Source organism: Eubalaena glacialis, chromosome 11 (genome assembly GCF_028564815.1).
Source record: "Eubalaena glacialis isolate mEubGla1 chromosome 11, mEubGla1.1.hap2.+ XY, whole genome shotgun sequence".
Taxonomy (NCBI): domain Eukaryota; kingdom Metazoa; phylum Chordata; class Mammalia; order Artiodactyla; family Balaenidae; genus Eubalaena; species Eubalaena glacialis.
This window is the reverse complement of record NC_083726.1, coordinates 26284858-26308665: the sequence shown is the minus strand read 5'-3', so window position 1 is coordinate 26308665 and position 23808 is coordinate 26284858. Positions and strand designations below refer to the sequence as shown.

Sequence of the window (23808 nt, the reverse complement as noted above, 5' to 3'; positions counted from 1 at the left end):
TTACTGAGATTTCAGGAGAGAAAGATTTTTAAGGAATAGTCAAACTGCAATATTTGGTTGCAAGTCTTCAAACTGAATTGTAAATCATCCTAAAATACTGGGATATGGAAAATGTTTTCCATACTCTTCCCTTCCTGAAAGTACTTTAATAAATCTTACCAGAGATTTCTTAACAATGGAACAAACAAACAAAAGGATGACCAAACACTGAAGAAACAGGACTCTGAAATCAAATATATTGGCAGAAAACAGAAATTTGTAATGCAGGTCACATTTTAATATAGTTTTAAAAAACACTTCCAAATATAACTATAATCAGGAAAAATACCTGAAACATGTATCTTAATTAACCATTAGTACATTATTTAAAAGAATTTTTTCTTGAATCCCTGGCTTACTTCACTGGGTTTATAAAGATATAAGCCTACTGATTTTTCCATCTAAGTATTTTGTACTAAATGTAGTTTTCCCAGCTGATAATTATAAATAAACCTGTTGACAAAAATCATGTTTTAAATAGGGAAAAATGTTTCCCTTAATAAGCTGATAAAGACTGTAAATTGATACTTTAAAACTTCTTATTTACTATAAAGTAACTATTAGTAAAATCCATACCCTTCCCCCAAATTCTGCTTCTCTATTGCAAAAATCTTTATAAAAAATGTACTCTGAGTGCAATAAAATCTCCATGTTTAAAACAAAAAAACAACAAATAGACATACCAAAATAATTCATCATGAAATTATAGCAAAGAAATATTTAACAGTATTAGGTTTTGCTAAGGAAAACATTACTGTGGAAGACATCCAAGGAGCCTAAAATGCTTCTGCTGTGGTAGTAACAAGGCAGCGCTTCAGGCTGATGCGCATACTATTGTTAAAACAGCCCTTCCCCGCTTTACAGTGAAAATTCAGTGCATATTCCTTTATATACTAAAAAACTGAAGTCTTAAAAAGTTATCAATTGCTTTAAAATAATTGTCTAACTCACCTTGAAAACACAGATTGGCTACAATAAATCCATTATTTCACAAAGTAGGTATTTCTAATGACCTATAAGAAATTGTCTAAAACCCATAGAAGGGTCAGGAAACTATAAATGCGGTCAGAAAAGAGGGAGAGATGACAGATGCTTTCTGTGGAATGGAAGAGCAACAATTTTAATATCTATTTTGAAATACTGAAACATTTGGGGCTCAATCAGTCTCTGCTACTTTTATAACACAGTAAACCAAAAATATTAAAACATGAACCCTCTTAATCTCAAAAACAATTTTCTGCTACATACATAAATAAAAAGTGCTTATAACTAATAATATACAACACCAAAAAGATCACAAATGGCCTATGTCTCATTGCCAGCAATGAGAGTGATATATGCTAATGGTGCCATGATATTTACAAAAGACAAAAAAATACCTATATTCACTTATTATTTCCTATAGTTCTAATGTTATCATTATACCACTGAGCATAAAATAATCTTCTTTTGACAGGTAATTAAAACAAACAGATTATAATACAGAAGAGTAAAATGCAAGAAAATCCTCCTTAGGGGTTTCTGACCATTAAGTGTTTGTAGTAGTTCATAATGAAGTTAAACATGAATAGAACACAATTCTGGGAAAAAAAGAGAGACTTATTTATTTGTTTTATAAAATAAAAGGAGATATCTTAGTCAAGAGGTGACGGCTCTAGGTGTCATCTCAGCCAAGAATAAGTTCATAGTATTTTTTACTCACTCAAATAAGACAGGAAGGGAAATTCTAATTCCTGCTACCTGCCCAGTCACTTCAAAAATTCTTCTTAAGGAAGATAAAAATATCTTGGTTTTTGGTTACTCTTTAAAGTAAAAACTTCCAGATGCCCTGGAAGCAATGAGTTCAATTTGGTGTCTTCTTGTGTTCTAGTAAGAAAGAACAATCAGTTTAAACTGAGATCTCAGCTTTCAAATGCTGTGACCAATTATTTGTGAGTTATAATCTGCAGGTTCCATTTTTAAAATATGTGGGATGACACTGTCAATTCGAACATTGCCAATGAGACCTTTGAAAAACAATTCTTCGGTGATGGTAGCGTTCATCAACCTCAAAGCTGGCAATCTGAGTAGTAGTCTGGACAACCTCAAAAGACAAAAGGAAGGGGGAACAAGGTTGTAAATCAAAGAGTGATTTAGTAGAAAGATATAAGTAATTTCTGCATGAATACTGTTTGTGGCCTAATTTAATAAAGATCTAGTTTTCAGAACTTAAAATAAAACCTTTAGTATTCTCAAGCCTTAGAGTGTATGACAATCACCTGGATATATATGCAGTCTGTCAGACTTCATTGGAAAGCCTTGCTCTTAACTGCTATGCTGTGCTACCTCCAGTTGGTTGTATGGACCATGGAACTAAGTTATTAAACCGTGGATCAAGTTATAAATTTAAAAGCTTAGGAACTCATTCGAGGTTATAAGAACAGCAGTGTTTTATGTTATCAGGATACATGAGGCTCAATGATTACAGTTTTCTTGGTTTTGCTTTTCAAAAAAGTACTGGGAATAGTAAAATAGGCAATAGTTGTTATTACTGGGAAGAGCATAAATTACGGAATCAAAACCATTAGATTCAAATCCTGATTCAATTACCCCTTAGCTATGTGAATGCCTGTAAGCCACCACTCCCTGTCTCTTTCACAGTGTTGTGACAATCAACAAAATGATCCTTGCCAGTTTCTGTGCTAGTGAGGTTCTTAAAGGCAGGACAATGTCTTGTGTGAAAGTACATTATAAGCTGAAAACTGCTATCTAAAGATAATGTATTATTTTAAAATAACTAGGAATGTAAGAAACTAAGAAAGAGTTCCAGAGGTCAAGGAACCTGGAACCTAATCGAACAGAGATCAGCAAGCAGCTGTACGTCAAAAAGGAAGAACATTTAAAATACTGTATTTATTTGTATAATGAGGTATAAGACAACTTTTGAAACTTTAAAAAATTGAAAAAAAATCATAACAAAACCAACACTAAAAGAACCACCTTTCTGAAAAGTTGGTGGCACATTTATCCTTCCTCTTTTCTAAGGCCTTCCACTCTAACACTTGAGAACAAATGAAACCAGCGGCCCCAGAATTAAGTAACCTTTCTGTAGCCATACACTCTGCTGCTCAAACTACTCATTTCCTGTCTGTTCCCACCAGCTGAGCTATATACACAGAATTGGTAGGATGCGGCATAGGAAAACTGGTTAGATAAACTACAGCTGATTTTCATGATGGACCTGACTTATGAACATGTTATTTAACATATGTAAAAAATTATTATATGCAAAATACAATAAGTTATGAAGTTTGAAGTATGTTAAATTAATAATACTAGTAAACACATTTATATAGCCCTTACTATGAAAAAGGCACTGCTCTAAGCTCTTTGACTATATATTAACTGATTTAATCCTTATACTAATTATAAAAGGTGGGTACTATTATCTCCATTTTACAGGTAAAGAAACTGAAACAGAAGTTAAATAACTTGCCCAAAGCCATACAGCTAGTAAGTGACAGGGTCAGGCGTCAAACCCACGTACTCTGGCTCTGATAGCCAAATGCTTAGTTACTCAAAAATTGAGTTTATTTTATTAAAAAAGTGATTTTTTTTCTGAAAGGACAATGGTAAGAAATACCTTGTTAGAAATATCATAAGCCAAATTTCAAAATTAATTATCAAATAGTCTAATGGTGTTTTATTATTCATCCATTTTTCATCCCTTTTACTAATAAAATCCATTATTTCAACTGAAGAAAGAGTTTGGGTGTGAGAGTCAGCCTACCTGGCTCTGCTGTTTATTGTGTGACTTTGAGCGAGTTACTTAACCTCTCTGTGCTAAAGTCTCCTTACATAAAATATTACATGTAAAGTACTTACAACAATACACTACCACTTTTAATAGCATTAACTATTTCAAAGGTCAAAGTTGACTAAATTTAATTACACTTGGAATGGAAAATAATGAAACAGATTCACAAAAATTTTTAAGATGAATTTAATTAAACAGTATTTAACTTCTAGATACCTGTAGGTGTCATCTGGATATGTTTTGGTTATGTAATCTTGGAATTCCACATAAGCCTTTTCCTGAAATTTCTCAATCTGTTGCATGTTTTCTAGGCCTGGATGATCTGAAACATTAAGGAATATATTGTTACTTTAGTTCTGAATACTCACTTAATAAGGCACCAAGTGGGGATGAAAGCCGGTGGGAAAAATAATTCAGTCAAAAAAAAAAGCCCCATCATATGTGTTGCTCTTTCATTCCACAAATAATATATTTAATAACCCAACCACTAAACACCAGGCATTGTACTTTAAACCCTTAAAACTATTTTATCTCATACATGTATTCTAACATCTAATAAAAATTGAAAGAGGGAAGAGATATGGGAATATATGTATAACTGATTCACTTTGTTATAAAGCAGAAACTAACACACCATTGTAAAGCAATTATACTCCAGTAAAGATGTTAAAAAAATAATAATAAATAAATATAGCTGCAAAAAAAAAAAAAATCTGCATGTCTCCACTAGCTGTCATTATCTATATTGTGACACTGAACACCATGTTATAATTTCTCTCTTTAGTTTGTGCACCCCACGGACTGGGAGTTCCAGGCCAGCAAACCAGTAAATAAAACCATACTTGCTTCGTGGTTAAAAAAAAAAAAAAAAAAATCGAAACCACTGGGTTCAAATAAAATAAATAGGTTTTTCTATTCCAAAAGTGATGGAAGGGGTTTTGATCAGTTTGCTTTCAACAGAAACAAAAAAATGACTTAGCTTAGTTAAAAGTATTTTTTTTAACATCTTTATTGGAGTATAATTGCTTTACAATGGTGTGTCAGTTTCTGCTTTATAACAAAGTGAATCAGCTACATGTATACATATATCCCCATATCTCCTCCCTCTTGCATCTCCCTCCCACCCTCCCTATCCCACCCCTCTAGGTGGTCACAAAGCACCCAGCTGATCTCCCTGTGTTATGAGGCTGCTTTCCACTAGCTATTTTACATTTGATAGTATATGTAAGTCCATGCCACTCTCTCACTTCGTCCCAGCTTACCCTTCCCCCTCCCTGTGTCCTCAAGTCCACTCTCTATGTCTGCGTCTTTATTCCTGTCCTGCCCCTAGGTTCTTCAGAACCTTTTTTTTTTTTAGATTTCATATATATGTGTTAGCATACAGTATTGAAAGTATTTTTAACCAATGAAATATCTGCAGATTATATTCTTTAAAATTTAATTAAAATAATAATATATATTTTAACTGAAGTATAATTGATATACATTATATCTGTTTAAGGTATACAAGATAATGATTTGACATTTTATACACTGCAAAATGATCACCACAATAAGTGTAGTTACCATCTGTTACCATTCAAAGTTGCAAAAAATTTTTTTCTTATGATGAGAACTTTTAAGATTTACTTTCTAGCAACTTTCAAGTTTATAATATAGTGACTATTGTCACCAAGCTGTAAATTACATCACTGTGACGTATTTATTTTATAACTGGAAGTTTGTACCTCCTGATCCTCCTTCACCCATTTCACCCACCCCTCATGAAGATTATATTCTATATATATATATTTTTTAAAAATTAATTAATTTATTTATGGCTGTGTTGGGTCTTCGTTTCTGTGCGAGGGCTTTCTCTAGTTGCGGCGAGCGGGGGCCACTCTTCATCGCGGTGCACGGGCCTCTCACTATCGCGGCCTCTCTTGTTGCGGAGCACAGGCTCCAGACGTGCAGGCTCAGTAATTGTGGCTCACGGGCCCAGTTGCTCCGCAGCATGTGGGATCTTCCCAGACCAGGGCTCGAACCCGTGTCCCCTGCATTGGCAGGCAGATTCTCAACCACTGCGCCACCAGGGAAGCCCCTATATTTTTTTAGTAAGAAAACCTTCCTTTCACCATGGTTAGGTTAAAAAAATACTTATAAAATTATGAAACTCTGAACATCATCTCTATCAGAAGAATAATATACCAATATGAAATAACCTATATTTCACTAAAATGAAAATGTTAAAAGAATTTCATAAAACTTATGCCTAAAATATGGAAAGTGCTGCCCTGACTGAAGAGAATAAAAAAAGTAGCAAATAGAAATAGAATACTTATTAAAACAAAATTACATTATAATTCTATTGTTGAATCTATGGTCTTTCAATTTTAACGAAAATGAAGGTGGCAAATTGGTTGTGATAAAAATGGTGATACATGTTATTAACTTATCTGAACATTAGGAGAAATAGTACAAAAAAGCTTTAATTATCTTACTGATATCATTGAAGGTAAGAAGCAGTTTTCCTCAGATAATTTTATTATCATACACAGTAACAGAAATACATACCAAAATGAAAAAATACAGAGCCTAAGAGAACAGCCAATTTCGTGTTCTAAAATTGATTGTTAACTTTACTGTCATTTTACTATACATGAAAACTAGAAACTGGCAGAAAGATAAGAGATCCATTTTTCTATTTGTTGGAAACTCTAATAAGATGTTCGGAAATTTAACCCATTAACAAAGCAATCCTCATCTCTCTTTTTTGCCTTTTAATGATGCCTAGCAAAATATATCTAAACATTCAAGTGTTGAACAGGACTAAAAGTCTATGATGTCATTTCACTGATTTCTTCAATTTTCCTTTTCATACCCAGATGTCTAACAACCATAAATTTCACCTATTTAAAGTATACAATTCAATAGTTTTTTTAGTATATTCACAGAGTTGTGCAACCATCACTGCAATCTAATTTTAGAACATTTTTGTTCACCCCAAAAGAAACCGTACCCATTAGTAGTCACTCTCCATTCTCCCCTCTCCTTAGTCCCTGGTAGCCACTAATCTCTCTACAGATTTGCCTATTCTAGACACTTCAGATAAATGGAATCATATAATATGTGGTCTTTTGTGACTGATTTCTTTCACTTGCATACTGTTTTCAAGGTTCATCCATGGTGGCATGTATCAGAATTTCATTACTTTTTATGGCTGAATGATATTCCATTGTATCTATATATTATATTTTGCTTATTCATTTGTTTGATGGGACACTTGGGTTGTTTCCACTTTGCATCAATGTACAGTCCCAACGGCAATGTATGAGGGTTCTAATTTCTCCACATCCTCAAACACTGCATTTTAAATAAGAAGTAAATGTTTATATACCTGGACTGAAGAGTACTATTGCCTTCAGGTAGGCATATTCATATCCATCAATGCAGAGTTTTACCATGCTGTTACAAAACTCCTGTAGTTTGAAGATGTGTTCCATCAATAATTTTCTTCTTTCTGTTGACATTTTATCTTTAATTAAAAACAAAGAAACAAACGAAAGCTTCTAATTTTCAGCAAAAATGCATGACTATTTTTATCCAATATATTTCTTTCTAATTTCCAGCTCTGTATATAACCAATTTTTTAAATGTTTAAAATTCAGTATCTCTGCAAGTTTAAATGAAATTAATTAATGATCTTCAGACGTTGTTCAAGAAAGAACGAAACAGGCTGTTAATATAAAAAACCCTAAATGTAACGTTTCCTTTCAAGATGTACCTTTGAGAATATAAGCTATAAAGACTAAAAAACTGGCCAACCAACCAAAGTACAAAAGACTCAAATTTTGGTAACAGGATTTTATTTAAGCTTATATTGGTTGAAAAAAATAAGCAAAACCATCTAGATTTTTAAGTTACCCGTACTACTACAACAAAAACAGTTAGCAAAAATTACTGCCAAGACCAAAGAAAATCTGAGTAAAATAAAATTGTATAACTTTTAAAATTTATTGTGTTTATATAGTACTGCCTTCTGGTAGATCTACTGTTGATGAGATTTTAAGGTTATTTCTCTGCCCTTAAATAAGAGGAGGAAGCAGATATTTTAAAAATAATGTAAAACAATGGGAAATGGAATATGCAAAGGAAGTAAATGTAATTCTCAACTTATAAATTATCCCTGAACTCAAAAAAGTAGTTCTTCCCACTTGAGGACGGGGCACCTTCTTGGTTAGTCACAAGCCATTCTGAAGCTAGACATTTATAAATCAGTGCCTGCTTGCCTGTCTCCTCAAATGAATGGGAGTTGTAATCACCTTGGCATCAAGAAAAGGAAAAAGACTTAGGATTGTTCTGCGACTCTTTAGTACTGTTTAAGTGAGAGAATACATCCTGATGAATTGATTAAAAAAAAAAGTTTAGCCTATCTTGGGATTCAAAGGGCTACAATGAAGAAAGGCAGTTTAAAAACTGGTGGGGGGGACTTCCCTGGTGGTGCAGTTGTTAAGAATCTGCCAGCCAATGCAGGGGACACCGGTTTGATCCCTGGTCCGGGAAGATCCCACATGCCGCGGAGCAACTAAGCCCGTGCGCCACAACTACTGAGCCTGCGCTCTAGAGCCCACAAGCCACAACTACTGAGCCTGTGTGCCTGGAGCCCGTGCTCCACAGCAAGAGAAGCCACCGCAATGAGAAGAGCGTGCACCGCAACAAAGAGTAGCCCCCGCTCGCTGCAACTAGAGAAAGCCCACGCACAGCAACGAAGACCCAACGCAGCACCCCCCACCAAAAAAAAAAAAAAAAAAAAAACTGGTGGGAAGTATACATTTATAAATATTTGATCATCTCTACATAACTTACCCTGGATTCTTTGGTATGTATATCCAAGTACAAAAAATTCACGAGGCCTGATCAGAAATAGCACTTAAATACGCTTGTTTCAGTTTTGTTGTTCTCTCATTTAAAACTATTTTTGGGTGATTAAAGAATGAATTTATCAAAATGTAAAAATTATCTAAAGTAAAAAGGATGTTGGTATCTTTTAATATCTAACTTTAAACATAATACTATAAAACTGACGTCCCCTCATATCTTAGAAAAGGAAATAAATAAGGTGCTTTTTACCTTGTTGAAGGCTACTGTGAAGACAATTGACAAATGTCGCTAATATAGCTGCTACGTTCATCACTTGCCAGCACTGGGCAAGACCAAGAGTAAAAAGTTCATTCCAGTAGGCTTTCACCAATAATATACTGTTTTCTTGCCTATAAAAACAAAATAAACAAATATCAAATATTAAAATATATTTTATAAAACTTTACAATTGACTCATATTTAAAAATACAATGTTACTGAACTAAAATTATTCTAAATGGCCAACTGGGAATGGACTTGATCAATTCTTTATTTTGTATACCTGACTTTAGTTGATAAGGTTTAGAAATTTAATTAGCTAGTTCATTAATCAATCAGCCAGTTTTTAAGAACAGTTTCAAGTAGTATTTCAAACTAAAAGTTGGGGCTTTAAGCCCACATTTCATGGAAACAGATGGAGTAAAGGTGTTTAAAAAAAAATTAAAAGCAAAAGCATACATTTAAAAACCTTCTTAAAAAGGGCAGTTAGAATTATCTGATGACAGATAACCAACCAATTTCCTGGGAGAATTGGTTTATTCTATGTTTCAGATGAGATATAAGTATCCCATAAATGAGACACCAAAGATTTTGCTGGGATTAGCAAAGATAAGAAAGGTCAGAAGGCTTTTCCTGAGTTTTTGAATAAAAACATCTCAGCAGCTTGAGAAAGTAGAACAAGTACTGGAATAGGAGTCAAGCCACCGGGGTTATAAAACCTAGATCCACTGACTGAAATTAGGCAAATAAGAGTCCTGGGTCTCAGCTGCTTAACTATATAAAATACAGAGACACTATATGTCCTATATCTTGCTCAAAGAGTTGTTATGAGACACAAATATAAGAATTATGTGAATAGGCCATGACCATAAAGTATATGCCAGGCACCGTTCTAGGCACTGGAGAAAAAGCAATAAACAAGATGAATAAAGTCTGCCTTCATGAAACAGAAGGGAAACATATTAAAAAAAAATCACTTCAAATATTTTATATAAATATTATACACACACACATATATATATGGTTATACAAACATTAGTTTCTGGTAATGAAAATTCTACATTACTATAAAGTAGGATGATGCATTGGAAAATGGGGTGGGAGTAGAGAGAAGGCCTTTCTGAGGGGCTGACATCTAAGTAGAGAAAGATGGGAAAGAACTTAAACAAAAACAAACAAAAAAACCTTAGAGAACTAGTATTTCAGGAAGAGGGAAGAACAATGGTAAACTTGTTGAGGTGATAACCAGCATGTAGTAGGTGTTCAATAAAAACCGATGACTGAATTACTAAATGCTGCCCTCCCTTCTTGGAATGTGCTTTCCCCAATTTGTTTTACTGGCTAATTCCTATTTATCCCTCAAAATATAACTCAGAGCTCACTTTTTTTTTTTTTTTGCTGCGCTGCACAGCATGTGGGATGTGAATTCTCCGATCAGGGATCGAACCTGTGCCCCCTGCAATGGAAGCGCAGAGCCTTAACCACTGGACAGCCAGGGAAGTCCCAGAGCTCACTTTTTAACTGAAACATTCTCTTACCACATTCTTCTCCCCAAGATAGTTAATCACACCCCTTCAGTGCCATAAATACACTCATATTTTATACTTATTTCATGGTATTCTAATTTATTGGTTTAGGAATCTGTCTCCTATACTAGATTAAAACCTCATTGAATGCACAGACTCCTTTATTCATTTCTGTATCTCAGTGAACAGCACAGTAGACAGCATATAAAATGAATCTGCAAATGATTTTTGATTGTGGGGGATACAGAACAGGCAGAAGTGAGAACTCATGACCATTTTCCAATTAAGCAATCTTTAAACCAAGAACTATATATTTTATTATGAACAAGATAACAAAAGAATGAGATTTCTTTTCCCTTTCTCTAAAGAGATTTAAGGTGCTAAGAACATCCTATAGGAAATATGTACATCCTGATAAAAGGCACTTAAACATTTTTCTTAATAAATCTTTAAAATTAGGATAATCCATAGGATAATCAGCATGTTTAACATAAATCATTCATCAAGTTAAGAACCATAGCCACCTTTACAACATTACATTTTATTTAAGAATTGAATATATTCAAACAAATGCTAATATTGTCAACTTCAGAGTATAGAAAGTAATTTTTCTCACTGGGAATTATTTAGGTGAAATTTTATCTCCAAGCTGATCTCTCATTTCCATTCAGTATCTGAGAAGAATTACTTGCCATAAGAAATTGGCTATCAAAATCTATTTGAAAGTAAAGTTTAAATGAAGAGAAAATCAGTATTTTTAAATCTCCACATAGGGCTTCCCTGGTGGTGCAGTGGTTAAGAATCCACCTGCCAATGCAGGGGACATGGGTTCAAGCCCTGGTCAGGGAAGATCCCACATGCCATGGAGCAACTAAGCCCGTGTGCCACAACTACTGAGCCTGCGCTCTAGAGCCCGCAAGCCACAACTACTGAAGCCTGCATGCCACAACTACTGAAGCCCACGCTCCACAACAAAGAGTAGCCCCTGCCCCCCGCAACTAGAGAAAGCCTGTGTGCAGCAACAAAGACTCAACACAGCCAAAAAATAAATAAATTTTTAAAAAATCTCCATATAAAAATGATTAAAATTTCAATCTTGGGAATTCCCTGGTGGTCCAGTGGTTAGGACTCCGTGCTCTCACTGCCAAGGGCCCGGGTTCAATCCCTGGTCGGGGAACTAAGATCCTGCAAGCTGTGTGGCCAAAAAAAGAAAAAAAAGAAAAAAAAGAAAAAGATTCAATTTCAAACTAAATCAAATGAACTAAGAGATAACAAGATACTATTTTCATTTATCAGAAAAGATGGATAAAATCCAGTATCGAGGAGGGTGTGAGGAAATAAGCATTCATTCTCATTCATTGCTTGTATAAGCATAAACTGACTGAATAGTTTTTTGGAGGACAATTTGGTAGTACCTGCCAAAAAACTATAATGTATATACCCTCTTAGACTCAACAATTCCACTTGTAAGAAGCTATTTTGTAGAAATACTAATACAAGTAGGAAAAAATATATATACAATGCTACAACGCTTATTGTAGCTTTGGATATAACACGACCACCAGCAAAACACTAGCAACAACCCAAATGTTTACTAATAGGGGATAAGTAAATTATAATAAATCCATAAAATGGAATACTTAGGTAGCCATTAAGAAGAATAGGAGAACATACATGCTGATATAAGACGTCCATTATATAAGTGTAAAAAGAAAGGCAAAGAATAGGATGTGTAACTGTTTGTGTATCTGATTGAATGTGGCATGGAAAAGATCTGGTAGGAAACCAAACTTTAACAGTGGGGTTAGTTACCTCTGGAGAGTAAAGTTTTACTTTATATTTCTATACTTCAGTATTACTTTAACATTTTACAAACATGAGGAAAAGGTTAAAAGCAAACATGATGGAAAAGTCTGAAGTAATACGGTTTTCACCTTAACCTCTGATCCTGAAGTTTAAAAGAGGAAACAGCTAACCAAGGTAATCAACCAGTGAACAAAGGACAGGGAAAAGAACAAAGCCAACTGATTAAAAAAGTCAAAGTTTTTAATGGCCTGTGCTACAGCTCTTAGTAAGAAAATATGTTGGCATTGTTGAGGAAGACTCAGAAAAAACGTTAAGGAGTATCAGTGCAAAGGATGAGTACCCCTAAGGAAAAAAGATGAAAAGTGGCAATTGAGGAATTAACCACCAGATTATTTTGTTTCCAAAGGAAAAGTGAAAGAGCTAAACGCAGAGATCAATTATAGAAAGATATCTATTTACATTTTTTTAAAGATTTTTTTTTGATGTGGACCATTTTTAAAGTCTTTATTGAATTTGTTACAGTATTGCTTCTGTTTTATGTTTTAGTTTTTTGGCCACGAGGCATGTGAGATCTTAGCTCCCGGCCCGGGGATCAAACCCACACCCCCTGCATTGGAAGGCAAAGTCTTAACCACTGGACCTCCAGGGAAGTCCCTCTATTTACACTTTTTATCCAAAACATAAAATCCTTGTAGTATAGTTAGCTACATTGTTCAAGCATGTTTCTTCAAAGTTCATTCAGAAAGAAAAACAGCAAGTCTCCTTTAAAAATAAGGTTCCTCAGAGTATGAAGGAAAATGAGCATTTACTATCTACTTTGTCAGCAGCACTGCGTTGAAGGAGTTTACACCATCAGCTCCCTTAAGTAGCATGACCTGCAAAGAAGCATTTCTGTTAATTTACAGATGTAGAAGTGGAGCCTCAGTTAAGTAACAGAGCTAACAAATGAATAAATCCAGAATTTGAACCGAGGTGGTCAAAGTCTAGGCTTTTTTAAAATAAATCATTACAAATTTTAGCAAGTAAAATGCTGAAGTCAAATTTCTCAGCAGAGACCTCCTCCATTCAAGGCTAGTATCTGTGGTGTAAGGGCATGTGTGCTGCCAGTTTTTTCTTGTTAGGGAAAACAAACAAATGACTACTGTAGTCACATTATACCACCTATTTTCAAAACACGTTTCCTTTGAGAAGCAAAAAGAGCTGGGTAGAGGAGGTAGTCAGGTGCACACAAGTATTAATAAATAAAAGTAATAAGCTGCATAACAGTAAACATAACTTCTTTCACAAATAGATATAGGTATATTCCTCTAACAATTGTACTAGATTGTTAATGTTCATTAAAATATGTATGTAGTACTCATAATTAGAGATCAGATCATTGTTTATACTATTTATTTTGATAAAGGAATATGACTTTTGAACTCACCTATACCTGGGGATAACCTAACCATTTGGCTTTATATAAGCAAGGCATTATACTTTACCTGGTAGCATCTGTTTTTTCCTTAGGGAAAAGTAGTGATATGGCAAGAGAACTGGTTTCAAACCCACAGTTATAGTAAACATTACTCTGTTTCAGTGGGATTTTAAAAGAGTCAACTTCCAGGGTTAGCATTTAATGGAAGGTTTTTAAATTATTCAGTAAAGTCTCCTGTAGCAAATGGTGATAGCTTGGAACTTTTGGTTACAAGAATCTAGTTAAAGAGGACTGCTGCCTTTACTCCAGACAAATCATGTCCAGTGCCCCTCCCCCCAACTGAATCTATTACTGTAGTCACTTACCTAAATTATGCAGATAGAACTGAAAAACAACTGAATTCCTGTAAGTATTGAAACTACAAATCTTAAACAGAAAAGCAACATCCTTGTAAAACAGAGAAAGACTGTAAAATACAAATAGTATTAACTACCCACTGTATAAGATTCTTTAAACTACTGTTCCCCTCCATTAAACTGACCAAAACAAACTTGACTTTTAGAAAATGAGTAACGTTGCTTTGTTTCTCTCTGTAAAATTAGGGCTTTGTTTCCAAGTTTTGTATCTAGAGATAAAAATGCAAGCAATGCCAGTTTCTAGGAGACTCAGAATAGCTTTTATTACAGCATAAAAGAATTTCCCATCATTAGTACTTAGTTGTCATCCATCTGATTAATTCAAACTATAAATTATCTAGATAGTGATAATAAATAAGAGTTTACATAGCAATTAATGACTTCAAATGCCACACAATAGTTAATTCTAATTGCAAAGAGTTCCGTGGCAGTTACACTGAAACTGATTTTTCAATACAGATCACAGGGAAATGTGGCTGCCACTATAAAATTATATTGTAACTGGAAACTCCAGGCTTTATTTCTGGTTTCTCCAACATTCGGACTATTTCTATAGGATAATCACACTCAATTTAACAGAAATACTTAAGATCAATGGTGTTATAACCAACTCAAGGAATTCAAATCACTCCCTGCTACATCTTTCCTTTTGTTTTTTACTATAATAACTGATAGCCTATTATGAAAAATATCACCAGGTTACTTTTCAAGGCATATGTATGCCAGTTACAAGCTAAGGGAATCACACTTAATGCTTTAAAATAAATAAACTGTTAACATGTAAATTTACATTGTATTTTAATTTTTTCTTAAGCAGACTGGAGAAATCCTAAAAGTTAAATGTTATTTTGAGAACGAGGGCTATCAATCATTTTAAATTGAAGGTTAACCATTCTAAATCAGGCTTTTAGTCTATGCAACTATATTATTTAAGTACATGATTTAATGCATGGTATATCCAACACTGATTAATAAGTCAAATTATAGTGGGGTTCTACATATGCCTTTTACAGTCATGATTCAGATATGTTTTTTAGTTATATTCAAAATATTCTCTAAGGATAAAGAATGAGCAGTTATTATTCCTATTTGGCGAATGGGAAAACAGATGTACAGGATATGAAACTGAACTGTTTATGAAATCATATTGTAGAGTAAGGTCCTACAACTCAAACAATACTTTTCTAACTATGGGCTTAACTTTTTCCATGGTCTCTTTGCTTCTTCATCCCAGTTACTTTAAAGCAATATAAATAAATCTGGCAAACTTTAGATAAAGCTTGGGTTTCTTACAGTAGACCATTTTCCATTACCATCTAATTCAAACAGAATACAGATGTGCCCTTTAGTGGCAGAACCAAACTTCCAAATCATCACAGTGGTGGTATGGGGTAATTTACATTTTCTTACCCTTTTTTTTGGGCAACCACATGATTCTATTTTCAAACATATTCAGTGTATACAAGTTTCAGCACCTTATTAACAAGCCTGAGGTGACACTGAAACAGTGGTTGGAGGGAAACAACCCCAAGACATCCCTAGAGCCTCCCTAATTTAAGCCAATCAAAGATGGCCTATTACAAATGCTGGCCATGATTTATCAGCTCCACTGCATTTACTTCATTCAAATTATTAACTTAGTCAAATTATGAAGTTCGGATAATCTTCCACATAAAAATAATATACAGTAAATACCACCTGCCATGATTCATCATATAAATGACAAAATTTCAAGTTATAATGTTGTATCATTTTTCCCCCCTTTAATCAAATCCTCCCAAAATAAAGGTTCTTGCCTAATGTACGTCTGTGCTAGAAAATCACACTTATATTCAAGGACTTCAAGACACTTACCCTAGAGCCTGGAAGGAAGGAATCGAAAGTGCCCAGTGCATTGATAAGAACAGCAGTCTGGAGGCAGACTCCCCAATGTAGTGCACATTCAGGTACTCAGGCATAGGAGATGGCATGGTGAGCTAGTGCAAACAGGGACTGAGGTAAATTATCTTACATCGGACAATTCTAAATCATCATTTCTTTGAAAAAGTTAAATGTAAACATATCAAATACCTAATATATTAACTCCAAGGCAAATCTTGAAATAATCCAAGTCACTAGATTTTACAGCTAAAAATAGGATTTAGAATAAATGAGAAGACCATAGTTTCTAACAAAGCAAATTCAGATAAAGCAGAACTCCACTTAACAAATACCAACCATGACAACATCTGGTTGTTTTTTAAAAATTACTTTTTGTCTTGGTCTAACAACATGTCTTTTCCTTCCCTCCCTTCACTAACAGTGTTATACAACAAATTCAGTTTAAGGGGCAATCCTTTATGTTAAATGTCCCTTTCATTTAGACTACGGGGATAACAAATTCAAATGCTGACAGGGTCAGGAGAGTAATGAGTGAAGTGGGCCTGCTGATGCCATTTGGAAAGTGCATATTCCCAGATAAAGGGCATGACTGTGACTTGAATTCAACACACTGAAAATTTATGGGAATCTGGGCTCAGTACTACCAGCTCGTTCAATTTTTCAAAGAGCAGCTTCTTTGTAAAATCTCCCCATTTAATCTACAGGTAAAACAAAATGTGTCTGTGGCCATAATGCTCACAGGCTATCTATCAGTCTGTACTGCTGACCTTAGGTAATTATTTTAAATGTGTTGGAAATAAATATCCTACATCAAAATACTTCTAAAAGCATTTTGAAAATCTTGTTAAAGAGAACTTTTATTGCTATAAATGAAATGTAATTTCATCCATAGGAAACTTTTTTTCTATTTTAAAATTATTAAAATGATCAATAATATCAAGCATAGGTGATGATACAGGGAAACACATACTTCTGAGTATTGGTAAAGTGAAGGGCAATTTGGCTGTATCTATCAAGATTTTAAAATTGAGTTTATCCTATGACCTAACAATGCCACTTCTAAATCTCTATTCCAAAAAGATACTTGCATACATGCACAAAAAAGCACATATAAGGATGTCCATTTCAGTACCACTTCTTAACAGAGAAATTAAATGCTGGCAATAACCCAAACTTCTATCTCTAAGGAAAAGAATAATCCATGCTATAAGGTACCTTGTAGGCATTAAAATTAGTAAGATAAACTGAGATAGCATAGGAAAAACATTTCACAGACATCTACGTAGAAAAAACAGCAAAATAATATGTAGATGACCCAATTTATGTTAAGAAGAGAGTATGTGTATATACATATACGTTTTATATGTATTATATTATATATATGTGACAGGAGGAGATACACCACACAGTTAACAGTGGCTACCTCTATGGTGGGATGGGTGGATACGTCCATATGTATTTTTCTGGGGAAGGCATATATAGCTTTTATCAGATTCTCAAAGGTGTCTACGATGCCAAACAGATCAAAGGTTTTCATCAAAATGATATCAAAGTTCTCTGGAAATGTTAGATAAAAATGCAAAAAATATTAACTTCCTTTGTTCAATATTAGCCATAAATGGTTTATCTATTTATAAATGGTGTCAAGTAATAAAACAACAGGGCAATTGACAGTTGAAATTCCATGTGTGAAAAGACAATTTTTTAAATGTTTAAGAAATGTTTACCGGAGCAGTAAATTAAAATAACATTACTTAAGACAATTCTTAAAAGAATTGTAGGTAAGCAGATATTAAGCATGATAAATATAATTATTAGGATGCAATGGTTTCTGCACATAAGTATATGAAAAACAAATTGGGAACTATCATACGTTTTCAGAACTGTCTAAGGTGAGTAGGGGAAAAAAAGCCTGAAAAGTTGGGGATTACCAAAGATTACTAGTTTTAAGGGGGGAGGAATAAGATGCAAAAACAAGATTACCCTTTGCTAAGTAGTTTAAAATCACTTTTAAACAAATAAAATACTTATAATATGTAAAACCTGGATATAAGGGCTAAAAGTACAGATGCACCCTGATTTACACAACAGTGGTGGCAACGTTGCAAAGTCTCTGTTGCTCTAATCATAAAACTGAAACCACTTGTAATATATACTAGAAGAACTCATTATTCAAAAGACTGCCATGTTGTATTATTTTATAGAGAGAGGAAATGGCTTGTAATTTATCTATTTTACATACTTAATTTTCTTAAAGCAAGATATACCTCTAGCAATATCAATCAGAAAGCCAATGTCAGCTGAAGAAACAAGTCATTCAACAGATCTTTTATACTGAAAAGACAAAGATTTCTTCCTCTATACAGAGAAGGTGAATTTCTACTACAAAGGTGTTAAAGTTTCCCAAAAATGCCTGTGGATTTTCAGGTTTATAAATTGAATTAAACACATTTTTCAAATTATATACATTTATTATATTAAGATGATTTTTAAAGTGTTGACATGAACTAAACTTGGCTACCTATTTTAGAAGTCATTACTTGTCTGCAATTACCTTTCTAGCAGTTCTGAAAACAGGCTGAATGATACAGCTTCTAAAAAGTTATCTGGGGACTTCCCTGGTGGCGCAGTGGTTAAGAATCCGCCTGCCAATGCATGGGACATGGGTTTGAGCCCTGGTGTGGGAAGATCCCACATGTTGCGGAGCAACTAAGCCCGTGCGCCACAACTACTGAGCCTGTGCTCTAGAGCCCGCGAGCCACAACTACTGAAGCCCACGCGCCTAGAGCCTGTGCTCCGCAACAAGAGAAGCCACTGCAATGAGAAGCCCGTGCACTGCATCGAAGAGTAGCCCCCACTCGCCACAACTAGAGAAAACCCCCACGCAGCAACGAAGACCCAAAGCAGCCAAAAATAAATAAATAAAAATAAATAAATAAATAAATAAAATAAAAAATCATTTGACTTGAATTAGCAGACCTGGATTCTGTAATACTTCCAACTTGTCATTAATTAGCTGTGTGACCCTGGATTACATAGTAATTCAGCAACCATATTACTGCATCTTTCACTGTGAGCCACTAAGCTAGGTGTTGTAGTCTCAACAGAGGAATAAAATGGAAACTGAATGAGCTATAGAAAGGGCCAAGAAAGGGACAGGCATGTCAGAGAAACGATGGGCAATGGAAAACTACTGAAGAATTTTAGGCAGCACAGAAGCATAACTGAATTGTTTTTTTAACAAATATTACGCTGCTACCAGTGCACAGGACAAGATGAGGAGACTGGAAGCAAAGGTTAATTACTATTAACAGTTTAAGTAAAAAATTTTTAAAGGAATGAAATATGGCAGTAAAAATGAAGAGGAAGCGAGAAATTCAAACAACAGAATGGTTAGGATTCTGTTATGGAATGGAAGGTAGTGAGGTTTGGGGAGAATGACAATGTCTCCCAAACATCAAACATGGTGACTAGAAGGATTGTGATTCTAATATTGAGATAATGAACATCAGAGAAGAACAGTTTTAGAAATACCTACCTCTGTCTCATACGCTTATTTCTAAATGGTAATTCTATCCACCTTGATTATTTGTATAGGAAATTTTAAAAAATCAAGTGGAATAAAGTATATGAAATCACACCAGAAACTAAAGTTTAATAAAAATGTTAAATATTACTATTGTCCTAGATTCTTCAGAATCAAAATGCAAGTTACATATTAGACTATTTCTTCTTAATGTCTGGAATGCTTTCAATAAGACAACGAAAGCCTCCAAATCTCTTCTCATTTACAAAACAATAAAAATCCAAAGTTTCTCAACAGACCGTGGTGAGGCTCAAATGAAAGAATGTGCATGAAAGCATGTGCAAACTGCATTGTACACAAAAATGCCAGAGAGAAACAAAATGCTAGTTAGTTCAGCAATTGAGAGGACTGAATTTTTGATTATAGATATCAGGGCTTGAAACTCATGACCATAAAACCTCAATGAAAGAACTAATCATGACAGCACCAGGCTGGGAACTCACTGAAAAGTAAAACTCAAGAGGCTGTAAATAAGAATCAGAGAAAGAAGGAGCTGTCCTTTTCAGGAGAGCAAGAAACTTCACAGTGCTGATTCTGAGGATACCCAGAGTATGGCAGGTCAAAGACAGAATGAAAAAAGCCAATTCTAGAAGGGAAAAAAAAGTTCTAATTTCCCCAATTCACCTGTCCAAAACAAATTTTTAAAGAATGACACTGATTATTCCCACTGCCTGTTCTTACAGCCCCCATAAATTTTTTTCTTGTAAAGCGCAAGTAAAACATTTCTAATTTTTTCCATGTAAATTACCTTTGGTGAAATGTTCCATAAAGACTGGTTTCACTGATACGTTTTATTGCCTATATCAAATTACAGCCATTATTATTTAAGTCACTGTGAGTTTTCTCTGGGCCATTTCTACAAGTCAAATTTTACAAGAATAAAATTTATCATATGCAGTTCTGGCCAGTGTTAGATTTATTTTGTGTTCATTATTTCTGCCAGTAGCACACATATCTATTTGATAACTGTGCATATTTTCATACGAAATCCATGGAAATTTATAATCTATAGTAAAGTTAAGAGCAACTACCCTCAGGTATTCCAGGACTGCTATGCATTGCTAATTGAAATCTCCAAAGTACTTGCAATCACTTGCATATGATTCGCTAATAGTACCCAGAGCTGGCAGAGCAAAGATAAAGAGCGGTTAAAATAGAGGGGTCAAAACAGCAGGGTCTTAATGTAGGGCCTCAATGGTCAGCCTCTCTATAGCTGTGGTCCAAATATTATTTGAATGACAAATCAAATGCCAGAAAGTTATTTTCTAATATTCTACATGCATTGTTTCTAGTATTCCACATGTATTGTTTCCATAATAAATTAACATATTTAAGGAAGCAAAAAAGAAATTACAAATGTACCTTCTCCAAGTGGTTAAAGTATAAAAAGTTAAAAACCAAAAGTTAGAATTAAATAATTTTAACCTTCTTAAAATAATGCTGAGAGCTAGCTAATTGGGGCAATATATAATTAATTGTGTTCTTTGTAGTTACTTGGTAAAAGCAGAATATCTGGGTCTTAGATACTGGTTTACACTAAAGTAGTAGTACGTAGGCATTGGATAAATCAGTGGATTCAACACATCACAAACGCCAATACTTAAGTTAAAAATACCACCATCAACAAAACTATATTTAATAGAGTCTAAATGAAAAAAATTATGTCTAAATGTTCTAAAAGCTAACTTTTATACTCTTAAACACATTACTTGATATAATGACTATGATTTATAAACAGGATGTTTTATTGAGCCATTATTTTATATGTTTTAGCTGCTGTCTCAAATTCTATCAGGGGTATTTCTGACTTTAAAAGCACAACAAATATACTTTGATTTTTGAAAGGACAATTAAAATCAAAATGGTAACCAACATAAAAATTATGAAATATATATATATATATATAGAAATACCCTGAAAGCTACATGTGAATCGCTGAGAAGTGGCCCCTCTTTTTCGATGTAATTTATGCTTGAGTCTCCAGCAATTAGATGTACGTTTCCTTCCATGCCCTCTACTGAGCTCTGACAGGCTGTGCTCTCTCCAGGATTCAATGCTTTTGCAAGAGTGTCAAATGCCCTATAAGGAGACATCAGAAGCTGTGAGCTTGGCCAATCTCCACAATAAAATGAAAATTCTATATAAAATTCTGAAGTTAAGATTTAGGCCTTAAAAATTGTTTAGAAAATAGAACTTTGGTGTATCACTGAGCATTCTATTTCAGTGATGTCTTTGACTCACTCTCTCCAAAAGCAACAAATTAAATTTCAAATATATAGTATGAAAAACTATATTGTTATATTAATGTATTTTACCAGAGAATTAAAGTCTTTTAAAAAAACTTACGTAATTTAAGGGGAGAAAAATTCTTATGCTTTGGTATGAAAATATGCTTTTACAAGTTATACGTTTGATACTATAAGGTATCAGCCCATTTATTTTACAGACAGAAGTTATTTAGAAAAACAAGGGCAAGAACTTATATTGACTTTATTGTATTCTACACAACACAAAGTTAGGTTTTAATTTTGTTTAAAAATTCAGAGAATACTTTAAAACTTATGGTAACATAGCTATATCTGAACTATAAGAATTTGAGATCAGGATGGCAAATAATTAATATTAGCAAATTAACTAGTCAAAATACCTCCCCATATTTTACAATGAAATGCCTTCTACAGTTCTTTAAAATCTCATATTTAACAAAGTACTTATTTGAGACTCTTAAATGCAGTTTCTTCAATATTTCAGAAGATGAATAGTGTGAAAAAAGCCTGAAAAATCTGGTTTCTGCATCCTAAGTATTAATACCAAAAGAAGGAAAAGTAGAATTCTGATACGAGTTTCCTGAAGTGTAAACTTAAAATTGTAATTGATTCAACTAAGTTTTTAAAATCTATTTTCATCACTAGAAATTGGTGGGAAAAATGAACATGACTGCCTAGTAAGACAAATGTTTAACTTTAAATACACAAAAGATAAAATCTGGCAACTAAGATATCTGAAAAATCAGACCCAAATTATCATCTTTATTGAAAAAAAAATTCCTGAATTTTATGACTACATTTCTAACCTTATATTCACTTATGGCTCACTGTTTACAATGTAAGCTGCTGGACATTTTATATTGAATAGAATTTTTCAATTAAAATTTACTTATGCCTTAAGTTTTCTAACAGAAATATGTTTTTTGAAACTTCTGTAAATAATATTTAACATAAACATATTTTAAGAAATACTAAAGGACACTTGAGCAAAAGGACACATGATCAAAACAGACCTTACCTTGAAACATCACCATTAGTCTGCATTTCTTGATGAAATTCACACAAAGAGGTATCACCATTGCTTAAGCTTTCAATCATAGACATTTCATTACTATTTTGAGAAAGATCTTTAGTTTTTCCAAGGTTTGCTAATGATGTAACCACACTTGCCAATGTACTTAAATCTCCCTGACATGATTCAGCCTTTAAAAAAAAAAAAAAAAATTAAAATTCTGCAAATTGGTATCAGTAAACTTTTAAATCTGAAATATCTAATTCTAGAGTATGAAATGCCAAAAGAAAAGTACTCTAAGATAAATGAAATCCAAAAAGTAAAATCAAAGAGCTCTGAGCTTTGAGGAACTTGAGGAAACTACAAGTTTAAAAATATCAGGTATATTTCCTAGGAAATGTTTATACAAAAGTTACTTTAAACTAAAAACTGCACTTAATTGGCTAATCTACCCATGTAACAATTGCTTTCTCTGTAAAAGGACATTAAATTAGATGATCTTTCAAGTCCTTTTTAGCATTAAAATTCTGATATTATAGTAATTTCTAAAACTTATTATACAAACTTTAAAGTTATATAGAATAAAATTAATGTTTTATTAATGAAAAGAGAAAAAAAAGGAAAGTGGATTATTGAACAGACTTCTAGGATGCCAACTTTTACCAGCCACTGTGTTAAATGCATTGAACACCAGGCACTGTGTAGCTGGAAAGTCTCTTTACATATTTAAGATATTGGGCTTTTGTTATACATTGCACGTTTTCCTATTTGTCTTCAGCTTTTATTTTTGTTAATGTGCATTTTTTATGCATATAAATTATAATTCTTTTATGAAAAAACTTTCTATCCTTAACTCTCTGACTACCCAGAAATATAATCTGTATAGGAAAAGCAGGTAGGTGCTTGATTTTTCTTCCTTTTACTTATCTATTTTTAGAGCAATG

At 33.6% G+C, this 23808-nt stretch overlaps 1 protein-coding gene across 4 annotated transcripts in view; it reads right to left on the bottom strand.

The window, feature by feature from the left end:
- Positions 1 to 310: 310 nt before the first annotated feature.
- NR2C1 (nuclear receptor subfamily 2 group C member 1) overlaps positions 311 to 23808 on the bottom strand; it is a 42149-nt gene continuing 18651 nt past the window's right edge. Inside the window, exons 8-14 of one of the 4 annotated variants that reach the window (XM_061204316.1) lie at positions 22871 to 23055; positions 21499 to 21664; positions 15973 to 16094; positions 8945 to 9084; positions 7212 to 7349; positions 4052 to 4157; positions 311 to 2122 (exon numbers count right to left, since the gene is read on the bottom strand). In XM_061204316.1, the coding sequence (XP_061060299.1) occupies positions 1948 to 2122; positions 4052 to 4157; positions 7212 to 7349; positions 8945 to 9084; positions 15973 to 16094; positions 21499 to 21664; positions 22871 to 23055 (1032 nt within the window). In that variant the 3' untranslated portion in view covers positions 311 to 1947. The remainder of the gene's footprint in view (positions 2123 to 4051; positions 4158 to 7211; positions 7350 to 8944; positions 9085 to 15972; positions 16095 to 21498; positions 21665 to 22870; positions 23056 to 23808) is intronic. The other 3 variants (XM_061204318.1, XM_061204317.1, XM_061204319.1) reach the window with 3 other exon arrangements.